The sequence below is a fragment of the Leptonychotes weddellii genome, chromosome 1 (assembly GCF_054177405.1).
Source record: "Leptonychotes weddellii isolate Sample4059 chromosome 1, ASM5417740v2, whole genome shotgun sequence".
In the NCBI taxonomy this organism is placed as follows: domain Eukaryota; kingdom Metazoa; phylum Chordata; class Mammalia; order Carnivora; family Phocidae; genus Leptonychotes; species Leptonychotes weddellii.
Window position 1 is genome coordinate 56,122,634 of NC_138369.1, and position 27,221 is coordinate 56,149,854.

General features: G+C 37.4%; 1 protein-coding gene across 18 annotated transcripts in view; it reads right to left on the bottom strand.

Annotated features, from left to right (window-relative positions):
* The window catches only part of LRRFIP2 (LRR binding FLII interacting protein 2), a 107,094-nt gene that overhangs the window by 21,006 nt on the left and 58,867 nt on the right, over nucleotides 1–27,221 (bottom strand). For 6 of the 18 annotated variants that reach the window (XM_081824184.1, XM_081824219.1, XM_081824210.1 and 3 more), the window contains 6 exons: nucleotides 26,399–26,467; nucleotides 24,081–24,170; nucleotides 17,091–17,135; nucleotides 15,425–15,541; nucleotides 12,600–12,671; nucleotides 6,660–6,830 (listed from right to left, as the gene is read on the bottom strand). In XM_081824184.1, coding sequence (XP_081680310.1) covers nucleotides 6,660–6,830; nucleotides 12,600–12,671; nucleotides 15,425–15,541; nucleotides 17,091–17,135; nucleotides 24,081–24,170; nucleotides 26,399–26,467 — 564 coding nt within the window. The remainder of the gene's footprint in view (nucleotides 1–6,659; nucleotides 6,831–12,599; nucleotides 12,672–15,424; nucleotides 15,542–17,090; nucleotides 17,136–24,080; nucleotides 24,171–26,398; nucleotides 26,468–27,221) is intronic. The other 12 variants (XM_081824251.1, XM_081824273.1, XM_081824280.1 and 9 more) reach the window with 3 other exon arrangements.

The following is a 27,221-nucleotide window of genomic DNA, read 5'->3' on the forward strand; positions in this document are numbered from 1 at the left end:
GATAAAAAGAGCAAGGTGCGGAGCAGTATTTATAGTATGCTACCATTTTCTAAGAAAGCGGGGATAAAAAACATATATTTGTATATACTTTTTCAAATAGCAAAATATATCTATCTTCTTAAGTATGGAAGGATAAAGCATTTAATTAAAAAATCCCCTCAAGAAATAGGGATGAACAGAGATAGAAGATTGACTCTTTGTTGATTTCACTTCAGATACATGTAAATATCTTATGTAATTGTAAAACAAAATTAAATTCAAAAAGCAATTCCTGATGGAAGCAACCCAAGTGTCCACAGACAGATGAATGGATACACCACATGTGGTACATACATACACTGGAATATTATTCAGGAAGGAAATTCTGACACATGCTACAATACAACATGGATAAGCCTTGAAAAGCATTATATGAAGCCAGTCACAAAAAGTCAAATACTGCATGATTTCACTTTTATGAGATACCTAGAGGAGCCAAACTCAGAGAGAGAGAGAGAGAGAGAGAAAGTAGAATGGTGGTTGTCAGGAGCTGGGGGAGGGGGGGGGGGCTGTTGTTTAAAGAGTACAGAGTTTCAGTTCTGCAAGATGAAAAAGTTCCCATTGCACAACAATGTGAATATACTTGATATTACTGAACTGTCTGAACTGTAACACCTTAAAATGGTTAAGATGGTAAATTTTGTTATACTTTTTATCACAATTAAAAGTAAAAATAATCTAAAGATAAAAATTTTTAAAGTAATTCCTAAGTATTGAAAATAAAATGCAGTGAGCCTAATTATACAACCAGTTAGCAGCATAAGCACAGAGAAACTATTTCGAGTAACTTTTAAAAAACAATGGCTGGACTATACATAGTATAGCAGCAAAATAACAGCCAACCAGAACAAAACAAAAAACTTTTAACTATTTTCAGTAATTATATCACTTGTGGCGACACTGGTATTGCTATTCTGAGCACTGTGGGATAGAGCAAAGAGAACAGAATATAACATAATTACTATCATCCCCCAGTGACTTTGAGAACTGGCAGTGGGAAAACGGAGATACACATATGTAAAACAGAGAGGGTAAGGAAAAATGCCAGAGTCCTGAACGTGAACTAGAACTACTAGCATAAATTCATAATATATATATATATATTTTTTTTTTTTTAGATTTTTTATTTATTTATTCATGAGAGATAGTGAGAGAGAGAGAGGCAGAGGCAGAGGGAGAAGCAGGCTCCCCGCGGAGCAGGGAGCCCGATGCGGGACTCGATCCCAGGACCCTGGGATCATGACCTGAGCTGAAGGCAGACGCTTAACCGACTGAGCCACCCAGGCGTCCCTCATAATATATTTTGACTTTAAAAACAAAAAAGTACCCCACATAAATATTTCCCTGATATTCCACTAAAAAGGCCTTTATAAACAGTTATCTTCTTGGTGGCAAGAGCTCTCCAGCACCCACACCACCCCACTAAAAGAACCAAGGCTCCTTGGACAAACAGCTCCAAGTCTGGAGCAGGAAATACCAGATGAGCCTGGAACACTTTCTTGTGCTAGACAGAATTTATTTAAAAAAAAAAAAAAAACAACTTAGACTCATGTCAAAATTACTTGGAAATCAACCTGAACATGTTCAGATTAGTTAAAGGTTGAACAATTTGAAAATCAAAAAGAATAAAAGCTACAATGAATTCAGATCATCAAACGCTTGTATTCTTAATGATATTTTAAAATATTTTTTAAGTTGTATCTGATAAAGGACTTGTACCTAGAATATATGAACTCTTGCAACTCAATAATAATAATAAAAAAATCCAATTTAAAAACAGGCAAAAGAGGGGCACCTGGATGGCTCAGTCGGTTAAGTATCTGCCTTCAGCTCAGATCATGATCCCAGGGTCCTGAGATGGAGCCCCGCATCAGGCTCCTTGCTCAGCAGGGAGTCTACTTCTTCCTTTCCCTCTGTTCCTCCCCCTGCTTGTGCTCTCTCTCTCTTTCTCTTTCTTCTCTCTCAAAAAAATAATAATAAATAAAAATAGGCAAAAGATCTGAATAGCTATTTCTCCAAGGAAGCATATGAAAATATACTCATAATTATTAGTCATCAGGAAAATGCAAATCAAAACCACAGCTGCTAGGAAGGCTGTAAAAAGAAAAAAAGTCAGACAATACTAAGTGTTGGTGAGGCTGTGGTGAAATCAGAACTCACATACACCACTGGTGGGAACGTGAAATGGTGCGGCCACTGTGGAAAATGGTCTGGCATTCCTCAAATGGTTCAACATAGAGCTGCCATATGACCCAGCAACTAACTCCCTTCCCAGGTACACACTTAACAGAAAGGACAACATACGTCCACACACACAGACTTGTACACAAATGTTTACAGCAGCATTATTCATCATAGCATGTGCATCAACACACAAATGAACAAACAAAATGTGGTATGCCCATGCAATGGGATAGTATGAGGCCGTAAAAAGTAATGAAGTAGTCACCCACACTACAACACAGATGAATGTCAAAAATAGTTCAGCTAAATAAAGAAGCCAGTCTCAAAAGCCACCTTCATATTCTATGACTCTATTGACCGCAAGTTTAGAATGGGGAAATCTATAGAGACAGAAAGCGGAGGAGTTACTCAGGGCTGAGGAGGCAGGAGACAGAGCAATGACAGCTAAAGGGTACAGGGCTTCTTTCTGACATGACCACAGTCCTCTAAAACTAACTGGGACGGCTGCACATAATATGAATATACAAAAGCCCCGAATTGTACGCTTTTAAAAGGATGAATTAGATGGTATGTGAATTTTATCTCCAATCCATTTTAAAATAATACAAGAAATGTGAAACAGTAATGATAAAATTAGTATACCCCATTTTGCAACCCTTAATCCACTAACAGATCGAAGCATCTAGCAACAGCATTATAAAAAGAAAGAGCCATACATCAGGGCCTCCTGCCAGAAGATAACCCATGAAGCAGACTTGCCAAAAATGCCGCACCTGTATTTGGTTAAGCCTCTAAACCTGACTACCTGTTTACAGAAAATACAGAGGAAAAGGGAACACATTAAAGACACCATAGGAATGAAACAGCAAAATCCCTAAGGCTGTCAGAAACTGTTAAGACAAGCAATCCTGTCTCTTCAACACACAAATTGCAAGGGAGGAAAAAAAAAAGAGAGATGAAAGGAAAGCTATAAATAGAGACTTAAAGACATGACAACTAATTCCAACTTATGGAACTTATCTGGATCCTCAGGGTTTTGTTTTTTTTAAGTGTAAAAAAGAAAACCACTTAGGACATTTGAGACAATTAAAATTTTAACAATGGTTGGATACGTAGTACGAAGGAATTATTCTTAATTTTTTAGATGTGAATGGTCTTGTGGTTATAAAAAAAAGAGGGAGTCCCTCTCGTTTAGAGAGTCATACCTAAACTCATATTAAAATATGAGATACTGGGAGCGCCTGGGTGGCTCAGTCGCTTGAGCGATTGCCTTCGGCTCGGGTCGTGATCTCAGGGTCCTGGGATCGGGCCCCGTGTCGGGCTCCCTGCTCCACGGGAAGCCTGCTTCTCACTCTCCCACTCCCCTGCTTGTGTTCCCTCTCTCTCTGTCAAATAAATAAATAAAATCTTTAAAAAAAAAAAAATGAGATACTGAGGGGCACCTGGGTGGCTCAGTCGGTTAAGCATCTGCCTTTGGCTCAGGTCATGATCCCAGAGTCCCAGGATCGAGCCCCACATCGGGCTCCCTGCTCAGTGGGGAGTCTGCTTCTCCCTCTTCCTCTGCTCCTTCCCGGCTCATGCTCGCTCTATCTCGCTCACCCTCTCAAATAAATAAATAAAATCTTAAAAAAATATATGAGTTACTGAGGTCTTGTCTCAAAGAACAGGAGTGGGGGAAATACGACAAAATTGGCCATGGGTTGATGGTTGCTGGGGGTAGATGATGGGCTTTAGGAGGGTTCAGAATAGTCTGCTATTTTCTGTATTTTTAAAACCTCTAGGGGCACCTGGATGGCTCAGTCGGTTAAGCATCTGCCTTCGGATCAGGTCATGATCCCAGAGACCTGGGATCGAGCCCCGTGTCAGGCTCTCTGCTCAATGGGGAGTCTGCTTCTCCCTCTCCCTCTGCTGCTGCTCCCCCTGCTTGTGTGCTCTCTCTCTGTCAAATAAATAAATAAAATCTTAAAAAAATAAATAAAAAATAAAAACTCTAATAAAATATTTTTTAAAAATGTTAAAACAATTTTAAACATAAAATGTTTAAAAACATTTTTTTAAAAAAAAGAAAGGAAAAGAATCCACTACTAAAATAAATAGCTATTAAGGAAATAATATACTTGAGACATTCCTAATCAGGCATTCTTCCCCAAAGTAGGTATAGAGACAATATTTAAGATACAGTTATTATAATCCCAGCAGGAAGCACTGAAGACATTTTGAAAAATTGTATTAATACCATTGTTGTTATAATTGAATGGTCCTTCTCTACTCTTTCCTTCTGAGCTATAATGAAACATACCTGAGTGCCTGACCTCTCTGTAGGTCTCTGAACGTGAACATTCTACTGCATGAGGCAATATCTATAGGGGCACTTGGGTGGCTCAGTCAGTTGAGTAGCCAACTCTTGACTTAGCTCAGGTCATCATCCCAGGGTCCCAAGATAGAGCCTCTTGCTTGTCCCTCTCCCTCCCCCTCTGTCCCTCCTCCTGCTTGGGATTTTTTTAATTTGAAAAGCACAGGTGGTTTTTTTTTACATAAAAATTAAAAACCACAGCTCTATGTATACTAACACATCTCTAGATATTAGAAAAAGACAAAAGGAAAAAAATATTAAGTTGCCTAGTAAGTTAATCATAGAGGTTTGAGGGTTGTTTTTTTTTTTTTTTAATGCTCAAGGGCATTTGAGAAGATGGAATGATAACTCATTTTAGTACTGAACATTAAATACTTACCATGAGATTTTCTTCTAATCTACTAGAAACAAAGAGCCAGAAACAGCATGGAAAATGCATGGAAAGGCAAAAAAGGAGTCCAAGGGCTCTACATAAAATATGACAGTTCAGAATCTCAGAAATTGGCCCTTAAGAAACAGGAAGAATCAAAGAGGAAACCACCTATGCCACCAAATCATAGTCTTCAATGAGCCCTGTCATCCAGTATGAAAATATCTGGAGGTCTCTTTTTCACTTACATAGACACAAGTCTTCTTATCCTAACTTTTTTTTTAATAGACTTTATTTTTTAGAGCACTTTTAGGTTGGTGCAGTTGAGTGGAAAAGACAGAGTTCTCATATAGCCCTGCCCACACACAAAGAGCCTCTCCTACCTACTATCAACCTCCTGCACCAGAGTGGTACATTTGTTACAAGTGCTGAGCACACACTGACACATCATTATCACCCAAAGTCCATAGTTTACATTAAGGCTCACTCTTGGTGTTATATATTCTATGGGTTTTGACAAAAATAATGTATCCACTAGTATAGTATCATACAGAATAGTATCACTGCCCCAAAAATCCTCTATATTTTGTCTAGTCATCCTTCCTTCCCCCAAGCCCTTGACAAACACTTCCGAACACATTTTAAACATGACCAAAACAGACTGGAATGAACATTTTCAGTCCTCAAGGAAAAAAATCCCCATTAGAGTGTATAGTATTAATACCAGTCCCTTTGAGGGCGCCTGGGTGGCTCAGTTGGTTAAGCAACTGCCTTCGGCTCAGGTCATGATCCTGGAGTCCCGGGATCGAGTCCCGCATCGGGCTCCCTGCTCGGCAGGGAGTCTGCTTCTCCCTCTGACCCTCCTCCCTCTCATGCTCTCTGTCTCTCATTCTCTCTCTCTCAAATAAAAAAAAAAAAAAATACCAGTCCTTTTGAGGTTATATTAAACAGCTTCTCTCCCTTCAGATTACTGATGTTTCTAACAATTCACTGTGAACATGTCCTAAATTGTTTTCTGGGCTTTTTATTTTTATTTTTGCAATGTAGTCACAACTCATTTTTTTGGCAGTAATAACCTTTTGTCCTCTGCTTGGACTGACATCAACACTTTAAAAAGTCCAAATCCAGTAAGAGAAGCCAATTTGCTTTCCGCAGTTGTCAAAGGGCAAATCTGAACCTTGGACAGTGGCTTTTATTTTCCATCTGCACATTTTAACAATATAACTTACAAACCTCTAAAGAAAACATCTGCTGACGTCTGACCCATGTCTCCATCCTGCTGTTTTTAAATAACTGGTTAAAAACTTCTCTCCAATCATTTAGAAAACAGATTATCTTAAAAAATGATAGAAAAGAAAAAATGAACTGTCTCACTGAAAGTCCTCAGAGCTTTGTGGCATTCTAGCCAGTTAAAACAAGAAGACATTAAGAGATAGAAAATAAAGATAAAACTTGAGTTGTATTCTATCTTCAGAAAATGAAGGAGGTCATAAGATTTTCCTTAAGAAAATTAAATAGATTTTATAAAAATTTAAAAAAGAAAATATCTTAAAACCTGATAGCTCATGTTTGTCAATTTCCTTGGACCAATCAGTTTCGACTGCAGCTTCAGACCCGGGTATGCTGCGCTGTTCCATCAAGCCCAGCACCTCCGAAATGGCAGGTTCTAATTTTCTGACCCAGAGAAAGGGATGACACAAGATGCACAATTACCTTTGATTTTTCTTCATTTTCTCTATAAAATTCTGCCATTTGTTCCTCCTGTTCTTCAATAACATCCTTGAGGGTGTCTACCTGGTAGATCAAATTGTTCTTCTCATTGTCTAACTGTGCGTTGGAAACCATGGCTTTCTTGTATTTTTCTTCCACTTCGGATAAAGACTCCTAGATGAAAGTCACAGCCATCAGCCTGATATCTAAAATACGTTCATTGCTTATATTCAATATAACAGGAAATACAGCACTGGCACAAACACATGAAGATGCATTTTTGCAAAATGCAAGCGGTTGAGGGAATTCCTGGTTTAGTAACATGCACATGAAATGGAAGGATGGTAATAAGCCAATTATGCCAGGATAAGAACTTTATATGCTCTCTGCTATACAAGAAACAAAATCAAGCAGCAATGTAGCCTCTGAAAGATAAAAAGGTATGCAGACCACATATATTTGTGAAGAGTCCTAAAATGAAGAAGCATCGATGTTTTCAGAAATGTTACTCTTGTTTTTAAACAACAAGCTGTTTGGTATTCAGAATGCAATGATAGAACAGAATACAGCCTCTCTTCACACAAGTAAACGTAATACTCATTTGAATTTTGCTACTTTCCAGACATCTGTTTTCAGTACTTTCTTCTTCTGTATAATAATGCTAATGTAAAGGCATAAACATTTTTTTCTAGCAATTATTCAAGTTCTGGTCATTCTTTAATAAGTAAGCAATACAAAAATGATTAAAAAAAGAGTAACAACAGGGCGCCTGGGTGGCTCAGTTGGTTAAGCGACTGCCTTCGGCTCAGGTCATGATCCTGAAGTCCCGGGATCGAGTCCCGCATCGGGCTCCCCGCTCGGCGGGGGTCTGCTTCTCCCTCTGACCCTCTTCCCTCTTGTGCTGTCTCTCATTCTCTCTCTCAAATAAATAAATAAATAAAATCTAAAAAAAAAAAAAAAGAGCAAAAACAAAATGTCTGAAATTTTATATAATTCAAAGTTTTCTGCTTAAAACAGCTTACAAGTCTATTTTTTAACAACTATCTAATTTGGTAGATTATTACCACCTAGTAACAGTTTTTAAGGCTTTTAAAAAGAAAAAACATTTGGGTGGCTCAGTCGGTGAAGTGTCTGCCTTCAGCTCAGGTCGTGATCCCAGGGTCCTGGGATCAAGCCCCACGTCGGGCTCCCTGCTCAGTGGGGAGCCTGCTTCTCCCTCTCCCTCTACCCCTACCTCCGGCTAGTGCTCTCTCTCTCACTCGCTCTAGCTCTAACTCAAATAAATAAAATCTTAAAAGAAGCATTTCACATAAAAAAAGTCATTACTTCTAGAAATAAATTTTAAAAATACTAATGTAAATGTTCAACAAACCAAGATCAAAGATACAGAACTGATAGTCCAGAACCCTTACATTTGTGATCAATTGACTTTTTTTGTTGTTGTTGTTAGTTGTTTATTTATCAAGACAAACCATTCCATAACCCAATATTCGTGTTTCATAGTTCAGGAACACAGGTCAGTGACAGACTTCAATGGAACTCAACCCAAAGAAATTCTTTACATTCCAGAATCACTCTGCACTCTGAAAGATACCAGCCTTCTTCATCTCCTCAAACTCTTTCATGGAATCATAATTTCTGTAGAAATCTGCATATGCCTTCTTTCTTGGTTCGGCCACAGCAAACTTAGAGAAAGCTGCAACCCCCAGGGATACAGCGAACTCTCCAACAATACGAAATCACAGACACTTGGCCAGAAGGCCTCACATCTGAGGTTTCATCAAAGCACTGGAAGTCATGGTAGTTATTCTCCTCAACACCAACCTCAAACCTAACGTCCTCCCTAACTGATATAGAAATCTGATCAATTGACTTTTGACAAGGGTACCTAGACAACTCAAGGGGAAAGGAATAGTTTTTCAACAAATGGTGTTGGAACAGCAGGATATCCACATGCAAAAGAATAAAGTTGGCTTCCTACATCACACCGTACACAAAAATTAACTCAAAATGGGTCAGAGACCTAAATGTAGGAGCTAAAATTATAAAATTCTTCAAAGAAAATATAGCACTAAATCTTCATGATCTTGGAGTAGACAAAGTAGGTTTCCTAGATACAATACCAAAAGCAGTATCAATGAAAGACTTCATCAAAATTAAAAACTTCTGTGGTACAAACAGTATCATCAAGAAAGTATTAAAAAAAAAAAAGACAATCCATACTATGGGAGAGATTATTTGTAAATCATGTATCTGATTAGGGACTTGTATCCAAAATATATAAAGAACTCCCACAACACCATAATAAAAAGACACAGAATTCAGTTTAAAAATGGGTGATGATCTGATTAGATATTTCTCCAAATAGGATATGCAAATGGCCAATAAACACATGAAGACAGGCTCAACATCATTAGTAATTAGGGAAATGCACATCAAAACCACAATGAGATACCACTTCAGACCTACTATGATGGCTATAATTTAAAAAAAAAAAAAACAAACAGAAACAAGATTAACAAGTGTTGGTGAGGATGTGGAAAAACTAGAAGCCTCATATATTGCTAGGGAGAATGTAAAATAGTGCAGCTGCTTTGGAACACTTTGACAATTCCTCAAAGTGTTAAATATATTGTTACCATATGACCCAGAGATTCTATTCCTAGGTATCTAGGAGAAATGAAAAGGTATGTCCATACAAAAACTTGTACACAAATGTTCATAGCAACATTACTCATAACAGCCCAAAACTGGAAACAACCCAAATGTCCATCAACTGACACATAAACAAAAATGTGGTAAATCTATACACTGCAATATAAACCAGTCGTGATAGATGGATGGATGGATGGATGGATAGATGGATGGATGGATGGATAGATGGAAGGAAGGAAGGAAGGAAATGAAAGAAAGAAAGAAAGAAAGAAAGAAAGAAAGAAAGAAAGAAAGAAAGAAAAAAGGAAAGAAAGAAAAAGAAAGAAGGAAGGAAAGAAAGTTAGTTACAACATGGATGAATCTTCAAAACATTATACTAACTGAGGTCAATCACAAAAGACTACATATTATATGATTCCATTTATATGAAATGTCCAGAATAGGCAAATCCACAGAGACAAAGTAGATTAGTGGTTACCCAGGGCTGGGTGTGTAAGAGGAAGAGGAAGGGTGAGGAATGACTGCTAATTGGCACAGGGTTTCTTTCTGGGGTAATGAAAGCATTCTAAAATAGGGCTGTGGTGATGGTTGTGCAACTCTGTGACTATGCTAAAACCCACTTGAACTGTGTACACTTTAAATGGATAAACTTTACAGTGTGTGAAGTATATCTCAATAAGGATATACACACAATAAGCCCTTCATAAACCAGGGCTGTATTAACAGGCAGCATTTATACCAGGAATGGGAACAAATATAAAACAAATAAAAAAATATAAGCAAAGTCAACTGTATAATGGTTTAAATATAATCGGATCCTAATATAATACAGAATTTAGAATGATTCTGATCCATCTCAGGGGCTAATAGCATTAAAGAAAAGTCTTCCTCACAGCTCAGTCCCATAGAAAATGGAGCATAACTTCATGAACATCAGAATCTAAGATAGTTTAGCAAGAGATGCAAAAATACAGTAACAATAAATTTGACGTAACATTTATGGCATGTACTCTCCTTTAAACAGACCATGGAAGACGGTTTTAAATTTGTGTCAAGGTAGTTTTAATTATTTCAATCTAGCTTACATAGTGGTATCTATTAGGAATTAATTTTACTTAAATGTGTCTAAGGCAGTGATTTTGCAAGTGTAGATTCTAGACTAGCAGCAACAGCATTAACTGGGTAAACATACAAATTTTCAACCCCATTCCAGACCCACTGAATGAGAAAATCTGGGAGTAGGGTCCAGCAGTCTGTGATTTAACAAAACCCAGGTGGTTCTGCATGGAGGCTAGAATGAGGGAAAAGCACCCCAAAGGCTGCCTCACTTAATCAAGAGTAATGTCATAAGAATGACCCAGTATCCTTTTTTAATAGGACACGTTCACACCACCGAGCTTGATCACCAATCAGACCATTTTTTAAAATGATTTTCTTCCACTTAAAGAAGTCATTTCAAGTATAAATATAACCTGAAGTCAAGCTCAATTATATGCTGACCATGAATTATGAAAAGGGGGGGTGGGGAAAAAAAAGGGAGGTGTTGAGGGGGATGGAAATTAAGAGTACACGTATCATGATGAGCACTGAGAGAATTCTTGTATCATTATGTTGTGCACCTAAAACTGATATAGCACCGTATGTTATACTCCAATAAAATAAATAAACATAAAAATAAATAAAATAGATCTCTTCTAAATGAAAAAAATAAAGCAGGGTACACCACTGTATATCACAAAGTAATTTTTTCTTTACTCTGGATATGCTTCTGTTGCACTAAACATGGATATATTTAATGTATTTTTTTACAGTTTTTCTTAGCATGGTATCATTTATGTGAGGAACATTAAGTTTTGCTTTTTTGTCTTAAAAAAAGGGATCTTGTATCTGTTTGGTCTCAAATAAATTTAATCTGTTCTTTTGTATCCTTCAAAGAATGTAGTAAATGGTAGATCTAAAACATAAGAAAAAAATGTTTTAAATAAAATAAAAAGCAACAAGTAAGAATGCCTCTGAATCGCTTGCTTTCCTGATACATATAAGACACTTCAACATGAGTGTATTTACTTAATATATAGGATTTGTTCCCTTGATCCAAGATATTTCCAAAAGTCTTACCTCTAAAACCTTAAGAGGGGATTAAATCCTGAAGATTAGAGCCATGAAAACTAACTGAGCACATTCACATACTACCTCTGTAATTCTCCTGATGTTTACTGATAGCCTCACACGCTGCCATATCAGCGGCCTCCACACTTCCCTCCCGGACACTCTCCACAGGACTCCCTACCCTTTTTGGTCCTGAGTCTTAACCATAAGTTCCTTATGGACAATAATCATCCACATGAAGGTTTTGACTGGTAACTGGGCTACTTCACATCACGCCAGGAAAGCTGATGAAAGCCTTGCGTATTAGGCCTATGCTTTGTCCTTCGAGCATATCCTGAATCACCTTTTTGAATACCTTACTTATGTGATTTTAGAGGCCTGATGTGTATTTTTTATTTCAAACAGGGACATGCATGTGTTCAGGAAAACTTTTAGTTTCCTCATATTAGATTTGAACTTCAAAATAAAACATGGGGAAGCGCATGATAACCAAGTGCCACTGACAACCAAACTGTCTGCCTCACTCGGACACTTATATTGAAAACTGGTAGCCATCCTTGCTCAGAAAGGATTTAGGCCCATTTAAATTTACCTCCAAATTTTTTAAAGCACTGAATCTGTATAATCCTTTTTGACCTATAGTTTAAAAAAGAAGAAGAAGAAACAAAACGAAAACACAGGCCTTCTATCTCAGGGTCCTTCCTCCAAAAGGAGTATTTATAATAATGCACTCTTAGATGTTTCTTCCTCCTGCCTTTAATATTGACTGAATTTGGTGACAGAAATAGGCAATATTCTCTCATTTAGCATGGAAAAATTTTAAGGTCTAATTTTTAATTAAATATATATATATATTCATTCTCAGAATACTTTTTAAGAGTTTGTCCAATTTAATTTTGTATGGCTAAGACACAAGGGACATGCAACTATTTTACAAACTTAAGAACTCTAAGGTGTAATATCTTTTACTGAATATTCCAAAAACCATACTAAACATTTAGACAAAGCAGAGACTGAAAGCTTGCCTTTCCTATGCACTGCAGGTTAAGCACATGCTTGAAAGACAAACACTGTTAGTAAAGCTCTGTGCACTGGGGTTAACAGGACTTGTGAAACCACCATTACCCAACCCTTCTGCGTACAGACAGCATGCTTGGGCTGCAGAATGGGCCCTGATACCTTTAGTTCTTTAAGCCCTTGCATGTATCTCCCTTCTACATCCTGTATCTGGTCCTTAAGGTCATAGATATCCTGCAGGACATAGGAATGAACCATTGCGTAAAACCATGCATAAACATATCTTAAGTCTCAGAGATTCAGTTGAAAACATGAACTACTTTTGTATATTCCAGACTAAAAGCAAAGAAATCAAAGTACACAAGCATAACTGCCACTCCAAACCATGGAATAGGGCAAACAGGTCAGGGGGGATAGTGGGGCTGGAGAAGGTCTGGAGTAATCAATCTGAAGTGTTCACTATTTTCTTGGCATTAACATGTGTTGAAACAGCATTAGCAAAGGGGGGGTGTATATGGAAAAAAGCTATATAAATTTTAATATGCTTAACATATAATATTAAAAATTTTATAAATCATTCAAATAATTTTTAACATAATGCTTCACCTAGAACTAGTAAAACATGTAGTAAATTAATTATAAGCAGCAAATTTTACTGACTCATGCAAAAGTTTTAAAAACTGTAATAAATGGATATGAACAACGTTGTCTTTCAATGACTTGCTTACCAAGCACAATTAATTTGGGAGAAAGAAAGTAAAGGTAAGGAAGTTAAACACCAACATTTTAAACATTATGTCAAATGAGAGTCTAGGCTGAGGATGCCATTTAAATGATGAGAAAAGAGCATCTGCTCCAAATGTAACCATAATCCTTAAAGTAAAGCAGGTCAAATTTTAAATGGAAAATACAGTTTCCTTTATACCTGACCCTGCTACATACAATCTATTCAGACGCTTAATTTAGGGAGAAAATAACTGCCACGGTTATTTTCCCTGAGTACCATTCTGCAATACAGACAGGATCAATTCTCCAAGGCCAGTCACACACACTTTCTGTATTATACTTCCCCTGCCTTCTTCATTCCCTCCTTTGTAGGTCTGTCTGTCTTCTGCTCATTGATTCATTCAACAGACATATATTGAAGGGCTACGAGGAGCCGAGTATAAGGATACAAAGCTCTCACTTCCTTCAGGAAGTCATTCTCTTAAAGAAGCAATACAGGGAAACCGCAAGCACGAGCTAAGTTGTGAGGCTGGAGGGCCTTTCCCTCCCGTGTTCTGTCCCACTGAAGGCAAAAGTTTATCTTACTCAACTCTGCGCCCCCGGCACCTATGCTGGTACTCAGTAAGAGCTTGGTAAATACTGATACTCGCAAAGTCATGCCATGTCGGCCTGGGGCGGCTCTCCTTCTTGACCGCCACCGTCACTGCTGCAAACCTCTCCACCCTCTAACCACTGGCCCACTTTTACAGGCTGCCCACTTCATAAGCCGGACTCCTGCTCCTACCCGCTTACAATCTGACTCAGTACCCCAGTCCCCACCTCCTCCTGTGTCAGCAGCACTGAACCTCCACATTTGGCCCCCCTCCATCTGCACCCTAGGCATTCCTCTCGCCCACTCAGGCACTCTGCTCCTCAGTCACCCTCTCCTTCCTTTGCCTTCCTGTCCTCTCTCAAGTCAAGCAATGAAAATAATAATCAAGTCCACCTTTGAAAGAAAACAAAAACCTTCTCTTAGTCTCCTATCTCTCTCTGCTGTTGACCAATCAACTCCAGTATCCTCCAGTATTCTCTTCAGAGCAAATTTCTTGCATCTTCTTCCATCAGTTTTGACTTCACTATTGAACTGTGGGTATTGTTCCCCTTGCAGCCAGTGCTTCCTCCGATCTGGGGTCACTCTTTAAGAATGCAAATCAGATACTCTCACTCCCCTATTTAATATCCCACAGTAGCCAGGAGAAAACCAAATGCCTTCTAGGCTCCCATACATGATGGCTTTGTGGTCTGGCCCAGAACTACTTCCCCGGTCTTCCCCCTCACCCACCTCTCCTCCTCACTTCTCATCCTACCCTTAGGCAACTGTACTATACAGAGTACCTTCTGGTTCTCTGAAGTTCTGAGAAAAGCTTTGTCCTTCAACTTTGCCTGGTTCATGTGTATTCTTCCTTCATACCTTAGTCCAACGTAGCTGACACTTCTCTGAATTCCCTTAATAGCCCTACTCTGGCTGTCACCTATTATCACACGACCTGGTTTTACTGGTTTCTATCAGTTTGTCTTCCCTATGAAACAGTGAACTCCTGAAGTTCACAGTGTGTTTCACAGCCTAAATCTCTGGGGCCAAAGGCTCAATAAATGTTGAATGACTGAATGAATGAATGCATGCAATTTTTATTACTACCCTTCCCCCATTGCTCACAAATAGCAGGTTCAGCAAATAAACATTCAAATACATTTTGAAAGTCCTCATTTTTTAAATAAAAAGGTTAATAAGAATGGGGACTCAACCCAGGAGACTCAACTCAGGTATTTCTGTTATCCCAAATATTACTACACTTTTCATGAAAAATTGATAGATAACTATATTCAAGCAGCCAAATAATACATAATAGCTCAAAAGACCGACAATTCCTAGAGTCTGGTTCCTTGTATATCCACATATTTTCCATTTAAAATATGGCCAATTATTTCTGAAAGAATTACTTTACATACATTAACAAGTTTTTCTGGCATCTGTAAATTAGCAGAACTCATTCCAATACCATCAAATGTTCAGGAAAGAAAACAGAAAAAAGAATTAACTAACCTCCTTCCTTTCAGATCTGAGTCACATTCCTGAACTATCTTTAATAATTTTTTTTTAAGGAACTCATATTCCTTTTCTTTCTACTAAGTCACATTAAATGTTAAATAGTTCCAGTATACTATACTATAAAGAAGCCAAAAAACGGTTTTTAAAAAGCAAACCAAAGACTGCGGTTTACCCGCAATTCACTTAATGAGGTGTCTGGATCTACTAAGCTGCTGGTGTCTCCGCTCCCTCGTCTGGATGAGTTTCCACTCAGAGGGGTTGTTGCTGAGGCAGAATTCCGAGATGAAGGCTAGAGAAAGAGGAAGAGGACACATTTAAGTCTTGTTTCTTTCCAAATACGTTTGCTGTGGAAACTAAAACTGGGCCCAGGGTGCGGGTGTGGATGAGAAGATGGGGAGAGTGTAGACTGCTATGGGGAGAGGGTATCCAGAGAAGGGCCCGGGCATACTACGCATAACTTTGTTCACTCCAACACTTTATGGGAATCTAGAATTCATAATAACAAAGGAAATAGTTTGTGTGCAAGTTGTTTTCTAAGTTTATCTTTTCTACATCGTAAACAACTCTGGGGTGAGCACATCAGATTAATTTAAAACAGTTCAGGACTTATAACTGGTATGCTGATTAGCAGTCCTCCTACCGAGTTCCTAAAGATGCTCCTTCAGAATCTTTTCTTTTTCTAATATTTTGATAAAGTTGGAAACAAAATTTGCAGCTGAAGCAAATGGTGTATCACTCTGAATTTAGACTGCTATTCCCACAGTTAGTTTAAATGTGAGATTATGCTACTGGATTAATAAATGACACAGATCTATGCTGTCCGATACAGTAGCCATTAGCCACATGGGGCTACTGAGCATTTGACATATGGCTAGTCCAAATTGAGATTTTATTTTTAATTGTAAAATACACAACCAGATTTCAAAGGCTTTGTATGGAAAAAAAGAATGTAAAATATCTCATTAATAATTTTTCACATTGACTACATTGACATATTTGGGTTAAATAAAATACATTATTTAAATAAATTTTACCTGTTCTTTTTTTTAAAGATTTTATTTATTTATTTGACAGAGAGAGACATAGCGAGAGAGGGAACACAAGCAGGGGCAGTGGGAGAGAGGCAGAAGCAGGCTTCCTGCGGAGCATAGAGCCCGATGTGGGGCTTGATCCCAGGACACTGGGATCATGACCTGAGCCGAAGGCAGACGTTTAACGACTGAGCCACCCAAGTGCCCGTTTCTTTTTACTGTTTTAATGAGGCTACTAGAAAATTTAAACTTACATATATGTGGGTACACTTGTGGCTTGCACTGTATCTCTATCAGACAGAACTGGTATATCTTTTGGGGATATAGCATGAAATTAATCCTGATAATTTCCCAAAGGTGACTTTCTAAAAATACTCTAGAAGTTAGAGACTTTAACACAAAACAACTCCTAGAAAGGAGTTATTTTACCTCAAAAAAAAAAAAAAATTAACTATTAAGGGCGGGAAAAAAAAAACCCTCAGAGTTTGTCACCACCATTCCTAAAGACACTTCATTTTCAGCGTTTAATGGCTTCTTCTCAGGATCAAATTCTAGGGAATGAAAATCAAAAGAGCAGCCAAAAGCTTAAGAAGTGACATTCAAGGAAATAAAATGCAGTGTCTTTTCTCTTCCCAGTGCTTCACATGATTCAACCTCAGAGGAATTTGGGGGGTCAAGGACAGGAAATAGATGAAGAAAGGAAGAGTAGCTCCACCAGTTCAAATGTAGTAAAATAATGAAATAGCAGTAGAAATTAAGTTTAATTGACCTTGAGAATCTAATTCCCATAGGAATTTATGTACTCACCCTTGTGTAATTTTCAGCATACTGTTTGTCAGATTTTTCATCCAACTAGAAAAGAACAGAGATAAAAATCAGGAGAGATGCTTAGCATGCTGGGGGTTTTTTTAGAGGAAAAAAAGAAGTGACCTCATTTGAGTTCTCCAAGTTCAACTGATGTTTGGAACCTAAAAGTAAACATATTGAAACTGAAATAAAAGTTGAGACACATAAGACAAAATGTCAACAACTTCAATTCTTACCCTAAGGATGACATGCAGTAAGCAAGCTGTCCTTATGCATGTTTAGAACCTGTAGATTTTCCTTTTCATGGTATTTGAAACACGTTAAAGAAAAATATATGTAAACTTGAGCTTTGGCAATGCAAATGTTAACACACACACACAAAAAAAACTTGTACACATCAAAAGAAAAAGACTGATAAAACCAAAAGCCAAAAAACTTTATTATCTAAACATTATTAGAACACGGGACACATAGATAAGACCAGTATACTTAGCCAAAAAAAGTTCAAATTCAATTAAAGCAAGTTAAATATATCATCAAAAAAGATTTCCCCCACAGCTCTTAAGGATTCAGTTCTTTGGCTTTTTTGTTTTTTTTTTTGCTTTTTTAAGCAATACATGTACATACATCAAAAATAAAATTTAAAAAAAATCAACCAGCACAAAAGGGTATGTGAAGTAAGCCTCTCTCCCTACTATACCACACCCAAACCTTCCAATTCTCCATCCAAGGGCAACCGGCCCCCGTGTCTTTAACAAATTCTAAAGTAATGTCCCAAATACATTCTATATCTTCTTTTTCTCCTTACCAAGTTTCAGAGATTACAGAAACTACCTCATTTTTCTTCATGGCATTGATCACTCCCTAATCCCATGATATTTATTCGTTTATTTATTGTTTGATCTCTTTCTCTTTAATGTATGTTCTATGTCTCTATGTTCATTTCTGTATTCCTAACATCAAAAACAGCACCTGGCATATAGAAGGACTCAAAATTTGTTGGGCAAATGAGTAAATGAATCATACCCCATCTGTACTTACAGACTTACTTCATTTACTTTAACAACAACATAGTGTCCTATCATCTGGGTACGCATAACTGAGTTCTCCTATCTTCTGTGGATAGGATTAGTGTTTCTTTCATAAAGAGAGGTACCTCATAGGTCTAATCCCAAACCCTGACCTTACAGCTGAGGAAAGAGAAATTCAGAGGCAAAAGATTTTCCTGAAAGCTGAACTACTACTAATCAGGGCTGAGTCCAGATCTCAGTTTTGCAAATCTTTAACCCTGTGTTCATATAATTTACCTGGATATACTGTCCCAATTACCATTAGGGAGAAAAAGTTACAGAGAGATTTAACTAAATGAAAATATACCCAGACTCCAACACCTAGACCAACTCTCCCAGCCCAATCTAGAAAAAAGATTTGAAAACTTTCCTCAGTTAATTATTAAAACACAAAATACCATTATTTCTGGCTCTATTCAGATCACTTCACTCTAACTTCCTCATAATTGAAAGTTTTCCTGTTCTTTTTCATTGCCCACATTTATCATGTTCAATTTTTCCTCAGTGTTTATATAACAAACACTGTTTATAATAAAAGGTGTTTACTTTATTAGAAGTACTATATAAAGTACTTAAAGTAATATAAATACTATCTCAGACTTTGATCTCTTTTTGCTACTTTTTAATATAATACTCTTTTTTTAAAGATTTTATTTATTTATTTGACGGAGAGACCCTATTATAATACTCTTAAAAAGGAATTAATTTTAGTTAACTTTAATTTTTTCTAAATCGCATATAAAATGTTCGAAAACAAACAATTACAGTAGTTAACAATTATTGTCGCAAAAAGGAATAACCTTCCATCACATTTATACTAGTAAAACACAGTGCCTGATACTTAGAGTGTTATTCTTCAGAATCAAAGAAATACTGTATCTGAATAAAACTGCCGTATTTTCCTCAGAGTATCTCCCAACTCTCTTCTACTAATGAGTTAAAGACAAAAACAAGCAACACTCAGAAACACTCTTCTAGGTCTATTTAAAATCCTGGCTCATATTCCCCTCCCACAAAAATGACCCCCAAGTCTATCCATTTTTTTTAACAGTCAACTTGGAATGATCTTACATTTCAGAGGCTGCATCATTGAACTAGTCCATCGCAATGTTGATTCTATTGCTTTCACTGTCTTCTGACAGATCCCAACTGTCGCAACCCAAACTGATCATGCGCCAAACCTCATGGATTGTTAAGGCAGCAAAAAATGCCAAGAGCAGCCACGCCGCAGTCCAGTCATTTGGGCTGCAGTGACTTGGCCAGAGACTCCAGTTCTCACTTCTCAGATTGTGCTATATTATGTGCTGTCTTCCACTTAGACAAAACACTACTTGATACCTGGTGTTCTAAAAGCCCCAGTGCTCTCTCTAGCAGCCAGGAGCTCTACACAACTGCTCTGCAATGACACACTAATGTTCATAATTATGACCCAGAGTCTGCCGGATCCTGAAAAGGCTTTTAAGTGGAATAAAATTTAATCATGTTTAATATATTAAGGTATAAAATAGGGAAAGGTTGGTAAAAGGATACAAGCTTTCAGCTGTAAGATGAATTAAGAGGATCTTATAAGATTAGTAAGTGAGAAATCAGAAAACAAAGGCTGTATATACTTTATGGTCACAATTCTGTAAAACATGCAAATTAAACCAAGATAGAAAAAAATACTAAAAGTAAATCGAGTTGCTAAAAAAGAAAGTCGCTAATAAAAAAGTAGATTAAAGAAAAAAAACCAAAACAAAAAAACACTAAGCAAAGCTTCCCCCCTTCTCCCAAATATGGCCCTCAGGACTTAGTCATTAATGTTAACTGTACCTTACTATTCTCAAAAAGTTTCAAGTAAATATCATGGCACTGTACCCTTAAATAATTAAATAGGTAATTTTCCAATCATGAAAAGGGTTTCTTTGATAGCTGGAACTTGGAAGTCAGCTAACAAGCTTGTAATATTTCATATTCGTATTAATGTGAAAAGAAGAGCAAGGGCATCTGGGTGGCTCACTCGGTTAAGAGTTGGACTCTTAATTCCAGCTCAGGTCATGATCTCAGGGTCCTGAGATAGAGCCCCATATCCAGCTCCCTGCTTAGTGGGGAGTCTGCTGGAGATTGCGTCTCCCCTCTGCCCCCTCCCCCGCTACTCTGTCCCCCCTGTGAGTATACATGCCCGTGCCTGCATACTCTTTAACAAACAACTCTTAAAAAAAGAACACATGGTAGCAGACTTTATATTCCAATTTGAATGCTTTAAAGTTCAAAAGTAGTATTTTCTTAAAGAATTTCAAGTTATCAACTAGTAAACAAAATCTTAAATAAATATAATCTTTCCCACATTTCAGTGATAAATGCCTTTGCCTTATTTATGTCTGGGACATCTGAAAATGCTTTGCTCTTGACATTAGAAATTATGGATTGTTTCTCTTTAAATCTAAACTCCTTGAATATTTGTTGAAATTAGTACATGTGAGAAATATTTCTTAGAATACATATCTTGTCAAATCCTTGAAACTCTTTATTTCTTCTTAAAAGAAAGATGTTTATTTATTCTCTGGATAAAAAGCCCTTTGAACTTCATTTCAGCATATGGTTACTTAGTTTGACAGATAATTTTACCTTACTAAAATGGTAAAATACAATTGAAACTTTTGAATAGAAATAGAGAATTCTAGTTGTAAATACATTTCGATACTGTCATTTAAAAGAGTTGTTTAGAGGGGCACCTCGGTGGCTCAGCTGATTAAGCATCTGACTCTTGATTTCAGCTCAGGTCATGATCTCAGGATCGTGAGATCAAGCCCCAGGTCAGGCTCTATGCTGAGTGTTGAGCCTGCTTAAAATTCTCTCTCCCTCTCCCTTTACCCCTTCCACCTCCCCTTGTGTGCACTCTCTCTCTCAAAAGAAAAAATAAAAAAGATTTTTTAAAAGAGTTGTTTAGAAATAAAGACTTACATCTTGTTCTAATTATATTTTTTTCTTAAAAGGACATCAGAGATTTGAGGGCACCTGGGTGGCTCAGTAGGTTAAGCATCTGCCTTCAGCTCAGGTTATGATCCCAGCGTCCTGGGATAGAGCCCCGCATAGGGCTCCCTGCTCAGCGGGGAGCCTGCTTCTCCCTCTCCCTCTACCACTCCCCCCTGCTTGTGGTCTCTTTCTCTCTCTCTCTCTCACTCTCATGCTCTCTATCTCTCTCAAATAAATAAAGTCTTAAAAAATATATTAAAAAAAGGTAACAGAGATTTGATGTAATTGAGCTATGCATATCTGAGGTATATCATGCAGCACCCATTCCTGTCAACTGTATCAGTAAATCTAATGTAATATATATGATCAGAAGATAAAGGTATTCATAATTAGGCATTTGAATAAACTTATTTTTTAAGTTATAAAACTACAGTCAAAGTATTTATAGTGTTGTTTAATGTAGTTATTGGAGTCTAATCCTTTAACTTCTAATTTTATATATGGATGATAATATGCATCAAAAATTCTGTTTAATGGAGAAAAAAAAAACAACCAGAAAACTAATGACTGATTCCCTAACCACAGAAGGGAAGGGAGCAATTAATTTTAATAATCTCCTAAAGCAAAAATGGCTGAGGATTCCATTCAGAAATGGTCTGATTATTAACAATCAGTAAAATGAAAGCACATTTACATCCTTTTCCCCAGCCTGACTGATGGGACAAAGGAACAATGCAGAAGAAAAGACCAGAGGCTTGAGCAATCATAAATATCCATATAGTGAGTCTTGCCAAATCAGGGCCTGGCACCCTTTTTCAGCACACCTAGCTCAGAAGTTATAAATGGAGCAGAATGTACACATTTATCTGATCCACAATGCGGAAGCCTGAAAGTGACTTTTAAAATTTTGAATTCATTGTCAGCATTTTAAAATCAGGCTATTTCACCAAAAAATGCAGGTTTCCTAGCTTATATCAAAAAGTGGAGTGTGTGGGGAGGATCTTACCAATGTCAAGTCCACTTTTCATTTGTCTACAATGAGCTGTATAGTTACCCTTTAAAAGAAATAATATTAGAGAAAATTTTTGCTCTAGAGAGGGGAACAGCAAATTTTTAGGCTTTGCCAAAAGGCAAATTAAGGATATCATATGGGTACTTAGATAATCATGAAAAAAATACATAAAAACCATTAGCTTACAGGCTATAAAATAAGGGGTTGCTGGCCATATTTGCTAACCACTGCTCTAGAGAATCTTTTGTTTATGTTATAAGGTGTACAGCATGATGATTTGATATAATAACGTATACATATCAAATCATCACGTTATACACCTTAAATATGTATAATTTTTATTTAAAAATATGTAAATAAACCAAAATAATTACCTGGGTAAAGAAAAGAGTTATATTAAATTAGTAGAAGCAGGGAGTTTTTTTTTTTAAACTATCAAGCTTTTCACTTCTGTGTAGTTACTAAAATAAATTGCCAAGAAATATACATAAGGAGGACATAACCACCATCACAAATTAAAGGCTAACAGAATTCAAAGTTTTTAAGAAAAAAAGGTGTATACAATAAATTAAATTGTTTATATCTACAAAAAAAAAGAATATGTTGCTAAGCAAACCAATAAAATGAGCAATATTTCAGGGGAAAGACTCGGGAGCCAATCTTCCAACTGTGCGTGCAGAGATTCCTTGATCTGACAGAGGGCAAGACAGGGTTGCTATATACAGCCAGGTTTGAGATCCAACAATCTGGAATACTTAAAGACCACACTTAAAATTATTTTCTAGGATTAAAGTCATTCAAAAGTAGCTATTTAAATACAACGAGCAATGTGCTAAATATAAATAATAATCTCTTCATTCAAAAACTAACTTTTTGGTTAGGAAACACTGCCTCTCACCTGCTTCAAAGTGCTTGAAAATCAGACAGCATTGGTCTATGGGCAAAACAAAACTAATCCCAGCAAGGGACAGGAGGTGTCAAAGAGAAAAAGAGGCTATTAGATCAGGCAGGGAGGTATATGCTGGTTGGAGTTCCTTCATTAAGACAAATGCCTCAAGGCATCAAGGACAATCTTTCCTAAATTCAGTTCCCAATGATGTGAAAGCAATGGACAGGCATTTCTTCAAAATAATGCCATAGTCCAAATGTTTAAAATCTATTTAGATTCGTCCCAGTTACCATAAATTAGTTACACTTTACTAAGTAATATCTCCTATTGTTCAGGGGCGCCTGGGTGGCTCAGTCGTTAAGCGTCTGCCTTCAGCTCAGGTCATGATCCCAGGGTCCTGGGATCAAGCCCCGCATCGGGCTCCTTGCTCCACGGGAAGCCTGCTTCTCCCTCTCCCGCTCCCCCTGCTTGTGTTCCCTCTCTCGCTGTGTCTCTCTCTGTCAAATAAATGAAATCTTTAAAAAAAAAAAAAAAAATCTATTGTTCAACCTTCAAAGTCTGTCTAGTACTTTATATATTCACCAAAATAAAAAGGGAAGAAAAATTTTAAGACTCAGCAGGGATATCTAAATATGGGCTAGGTATTAGAGGTTTTAAGGAATTATTTTTAATTTTATTAGGTATGATAATGGTAGAGTAAATATGAAAAAGAAATTCTCAATTAGAGATGCATACTAAACTACTGGGAAATGACATGGATTTGCTTTAAAATAATTCAGGAAAAAAAAAGGGGAAAGAGATGAAGCAAAATTGGCAAAACACTGGTAATTTTTGGAGCTGCTGACGGGTTCTACAGGTGAAATTTTTCACAGAAAAGTTTTTTTAAAAAATCAAAGCATATCAGTATATACATTCCAAAACAAAACAAATAACTGTACTTTATGTTACTCTATCCCAATAAAAATTAAAGCAGTAAATTAAGCTCCTAACTTTCAAATAGCTAATGTATTAGCCGTTAGTCACAAGCCTGAGACACCAAAACCACCCCCATGCAATACACTCACGCTGGTCAAATCGGGGATACTGACGTCATCCACTTCTGAGACTACACTCCCCCTACGATTGGAGCGACTAAAATAATCAGCGGTAGAAACCTTTCAATCAGAAAAAAATGAAATGCTTTAAAGGTTAAGAAAAGAGAGAGGAGAAGGATAAGAACATTGTCAAATGAGGAAAACAAATATTGTTTTGGTGCTTGATAAAGTATCACGCAATGAGGAAACCGCTGCAATTAACCTACTCAAAAAAGTAGAAAAGAAACATAAAAGGGTTTCTAAAGGAAATCACAGCTCCCTAGAACAAGCTTTTATGCACCTTAACTCGAGTTGTATACCACAGAGATCATTTACTGCCGAGGGCCAGCAAAGGCTCCCGTGTTTAGCACATGCATCATCCTCACTAGGATACTATTTACCTCAAGCCTCTACCATATTTCAAAAACTTATAGTTCATTACAGCTATCAACTCTGTTAAGCACATATATGCTCAATGCAGCATTCTTTGCAGGGTATTTATTGCACTATTTGCTCAATTTCTACACTTCCCTCTTTTTCATACTCCTCAAGACCAGGAACTGTGAGACAAAATAATGAAAGAACTACACTGGCCCCTTTCTGGTTCCCCAAACTCAGTCTTTTCCCACCTGAGACTTTGTCATTGGCCTATAAAGCTCTTCTCCCGCTCTTCAGGCAGCTGGCTCCTCCCATTTCAAGTCGCAGCTCAAAGGTCACTTCCCTGGGGGAAGCCTTCTCTGACCACCCCCTCCAAAGGGATGCACACTCGCACATGCATCCCTCAGTGTTCCCTGTCCCATCACCTGCTGTTCTCTTCACAATCCCTGGGGTTACTTCTCTTTTCTTCTTTTGTTTACTTGTTTATTTTCTATTTCTTTCACTAGGATATAAGCTCCACGAAATCAGAAATCTGGTCTAGCTTACCACATTATTCCCAGCACTTAATACAATGCCTCACATATAATAGGTACTCCATAAACATCTGTTGAATTAGTAAGTAGGGAGTATTTTTTACCTCACTTATCAGCTTTTCTTACCTCAGCTCTGTCTGATTACCTTGCTTAAAAACTCTTCCATTCCAGGAAGTGAATTTGGAAATCCATCCACAGAGACAAAGAAGGCTTACAAGTGTGAAGTTTTGCTAAGGGCTAATGCAGTCAAGCAACAATATTTTTATTCATAGTAATAATAATACAACTTAGATTTACATATACCTAATATTTTACTGGTTCCTACTGTCTCAAGAACTTTGTAACTCTTCTCCATAAGTAATTCATTTGCATATATTAAGCCTACCTACAAAGACAGTCATTAACATTCCCGTTACAAATAAATTGCCATTAACACAACTAACAGGTTGTAGAAGTGGCTCAAACCCAGGCATCATTAAAGTCCCTTCCTGCCCTTTCTACTCCATCACTTTCCAAGGTGCTTTCAGGTGTCCTGGCTTGTGTTTTCTCCTTCAGCTGTATGAGCATTAACTGGTTCGCCAATGGACCACAATTGCCTTAAACAGATCACTGCATTTTTGGCAACAAATCTCACAAACACTTGGTGTTTCCCTTTTCTATGAAAGCTTCAGGTTTACAATCTTTCACAAAACATGGCTCTTTTGTAGCTCTAAGCTGACATATCATGCTTACCAATGTAATTTTCAAATCAATTCTTAAATATAGCAAAAATGTCATCAGCTCTCTGAAAAACTTCCAGCATCATCAAAAGAATAATCTGAAATTACACCAATCTGTATTTTGACCTAGCTATTTGTTGTCTCTACAATTATTATGCTGGCTGAATTTTTAACCAGAATTTCTAAATTTTGCCACCTACGACTATTAAGAAGTTCACAGGTCTTAAAAGATGTATAAACTATAAACAATACATCTTAAATACACAGCGAAGAAAGCAACTGATGGCAACATGATTTGTAATCCATAGTTAACGAGTTTTATGCAAAGTGGAGCATTCATTTTGCTGGAGAAACTTTTGTTACTGGTGAACTGTGCACATAAATGCATGTACATAAAACAGCAACAAAGAATAAAAAGTGAAAATCTTTCAAATACACAAAGACCTGTGCATAAGAGGTGTAAAGAGGCAAGTTACTGAGGAAAGCTTCCATAGCCCACAGAGAACACATATTCACAGGAACACATTTTTGAAGGCAAATTATTCATATAAACTAAATTTGAGGAAAATGCTCATTTTTGTCAAATGTAAATTTCATTTTCCAGGAGATTTCATGGGATCACATATAGGGGGGCAATTTAAAAACTTATTGTATGAGTTTGCATGCAAACCACGCTCACCACACTGTCCCTTCGCCCACGACTGGCGCGACCAGAAGATGCAATGCTTGCAGTGTCATCATTGGTAAACTACAGATATTAAAAGCAGATAATGAAAAACATGTGATTTCACTATAGGTCCTACCTGGCTGCAAGCACATTAGGTAAGGTTTGGGGAAGCATGCAATTACTCTACAGGAGCATATAATTGGCACCACCTATTGCGCACCATCAAACAGAAAAGTGGCTTCAAAGTATAATAAAGTATCATTAAAAACCAAACGATATTTCTAAAAAGCACAATGAATAAAATACTACTTTCTCTTTTATTTAAGTTGTAGAAAAAAAGAGGACAGGAGTGGAGGGCTAGGGCATAAATAGACCAACCAACACCAGCTAGGGATTTCATGCTTTTTTTTTTTTTTAATGAGAGAGAGAGAGAGCATGAGATGGGGGAGGGTCAGAGGGAGAAGCAGACTCCCCGCCAAGCAGGGAGCCCGATCCCGGGACTCCAGGATCATGACCCGAGCCGAAGGCAGTTGCCTAACCAACTGAGCCACCCAGACGCCCGGATTTCATGCTTTTTAAACCACTAGGCCCTTTGGAGCCCATCAGGGGGTCAACAAGTATACTTAATGCTTAAGTTCGGGAGAGAAAAAAAATCTAAGAATATCTTCAGGTGAAATAAGTCAAAGACAGAATTTCCTACCAGCAAGGACACTGAAATGATGATTCTTATTTTCCTTTATTCATTCCTATGCAATGCGTGGAGATATTTCTAACGTCACCCTACAGTTTTCTTCCTGTTCCACGAGCAGCAGAAGACTCATCTTCCGTGTGTATA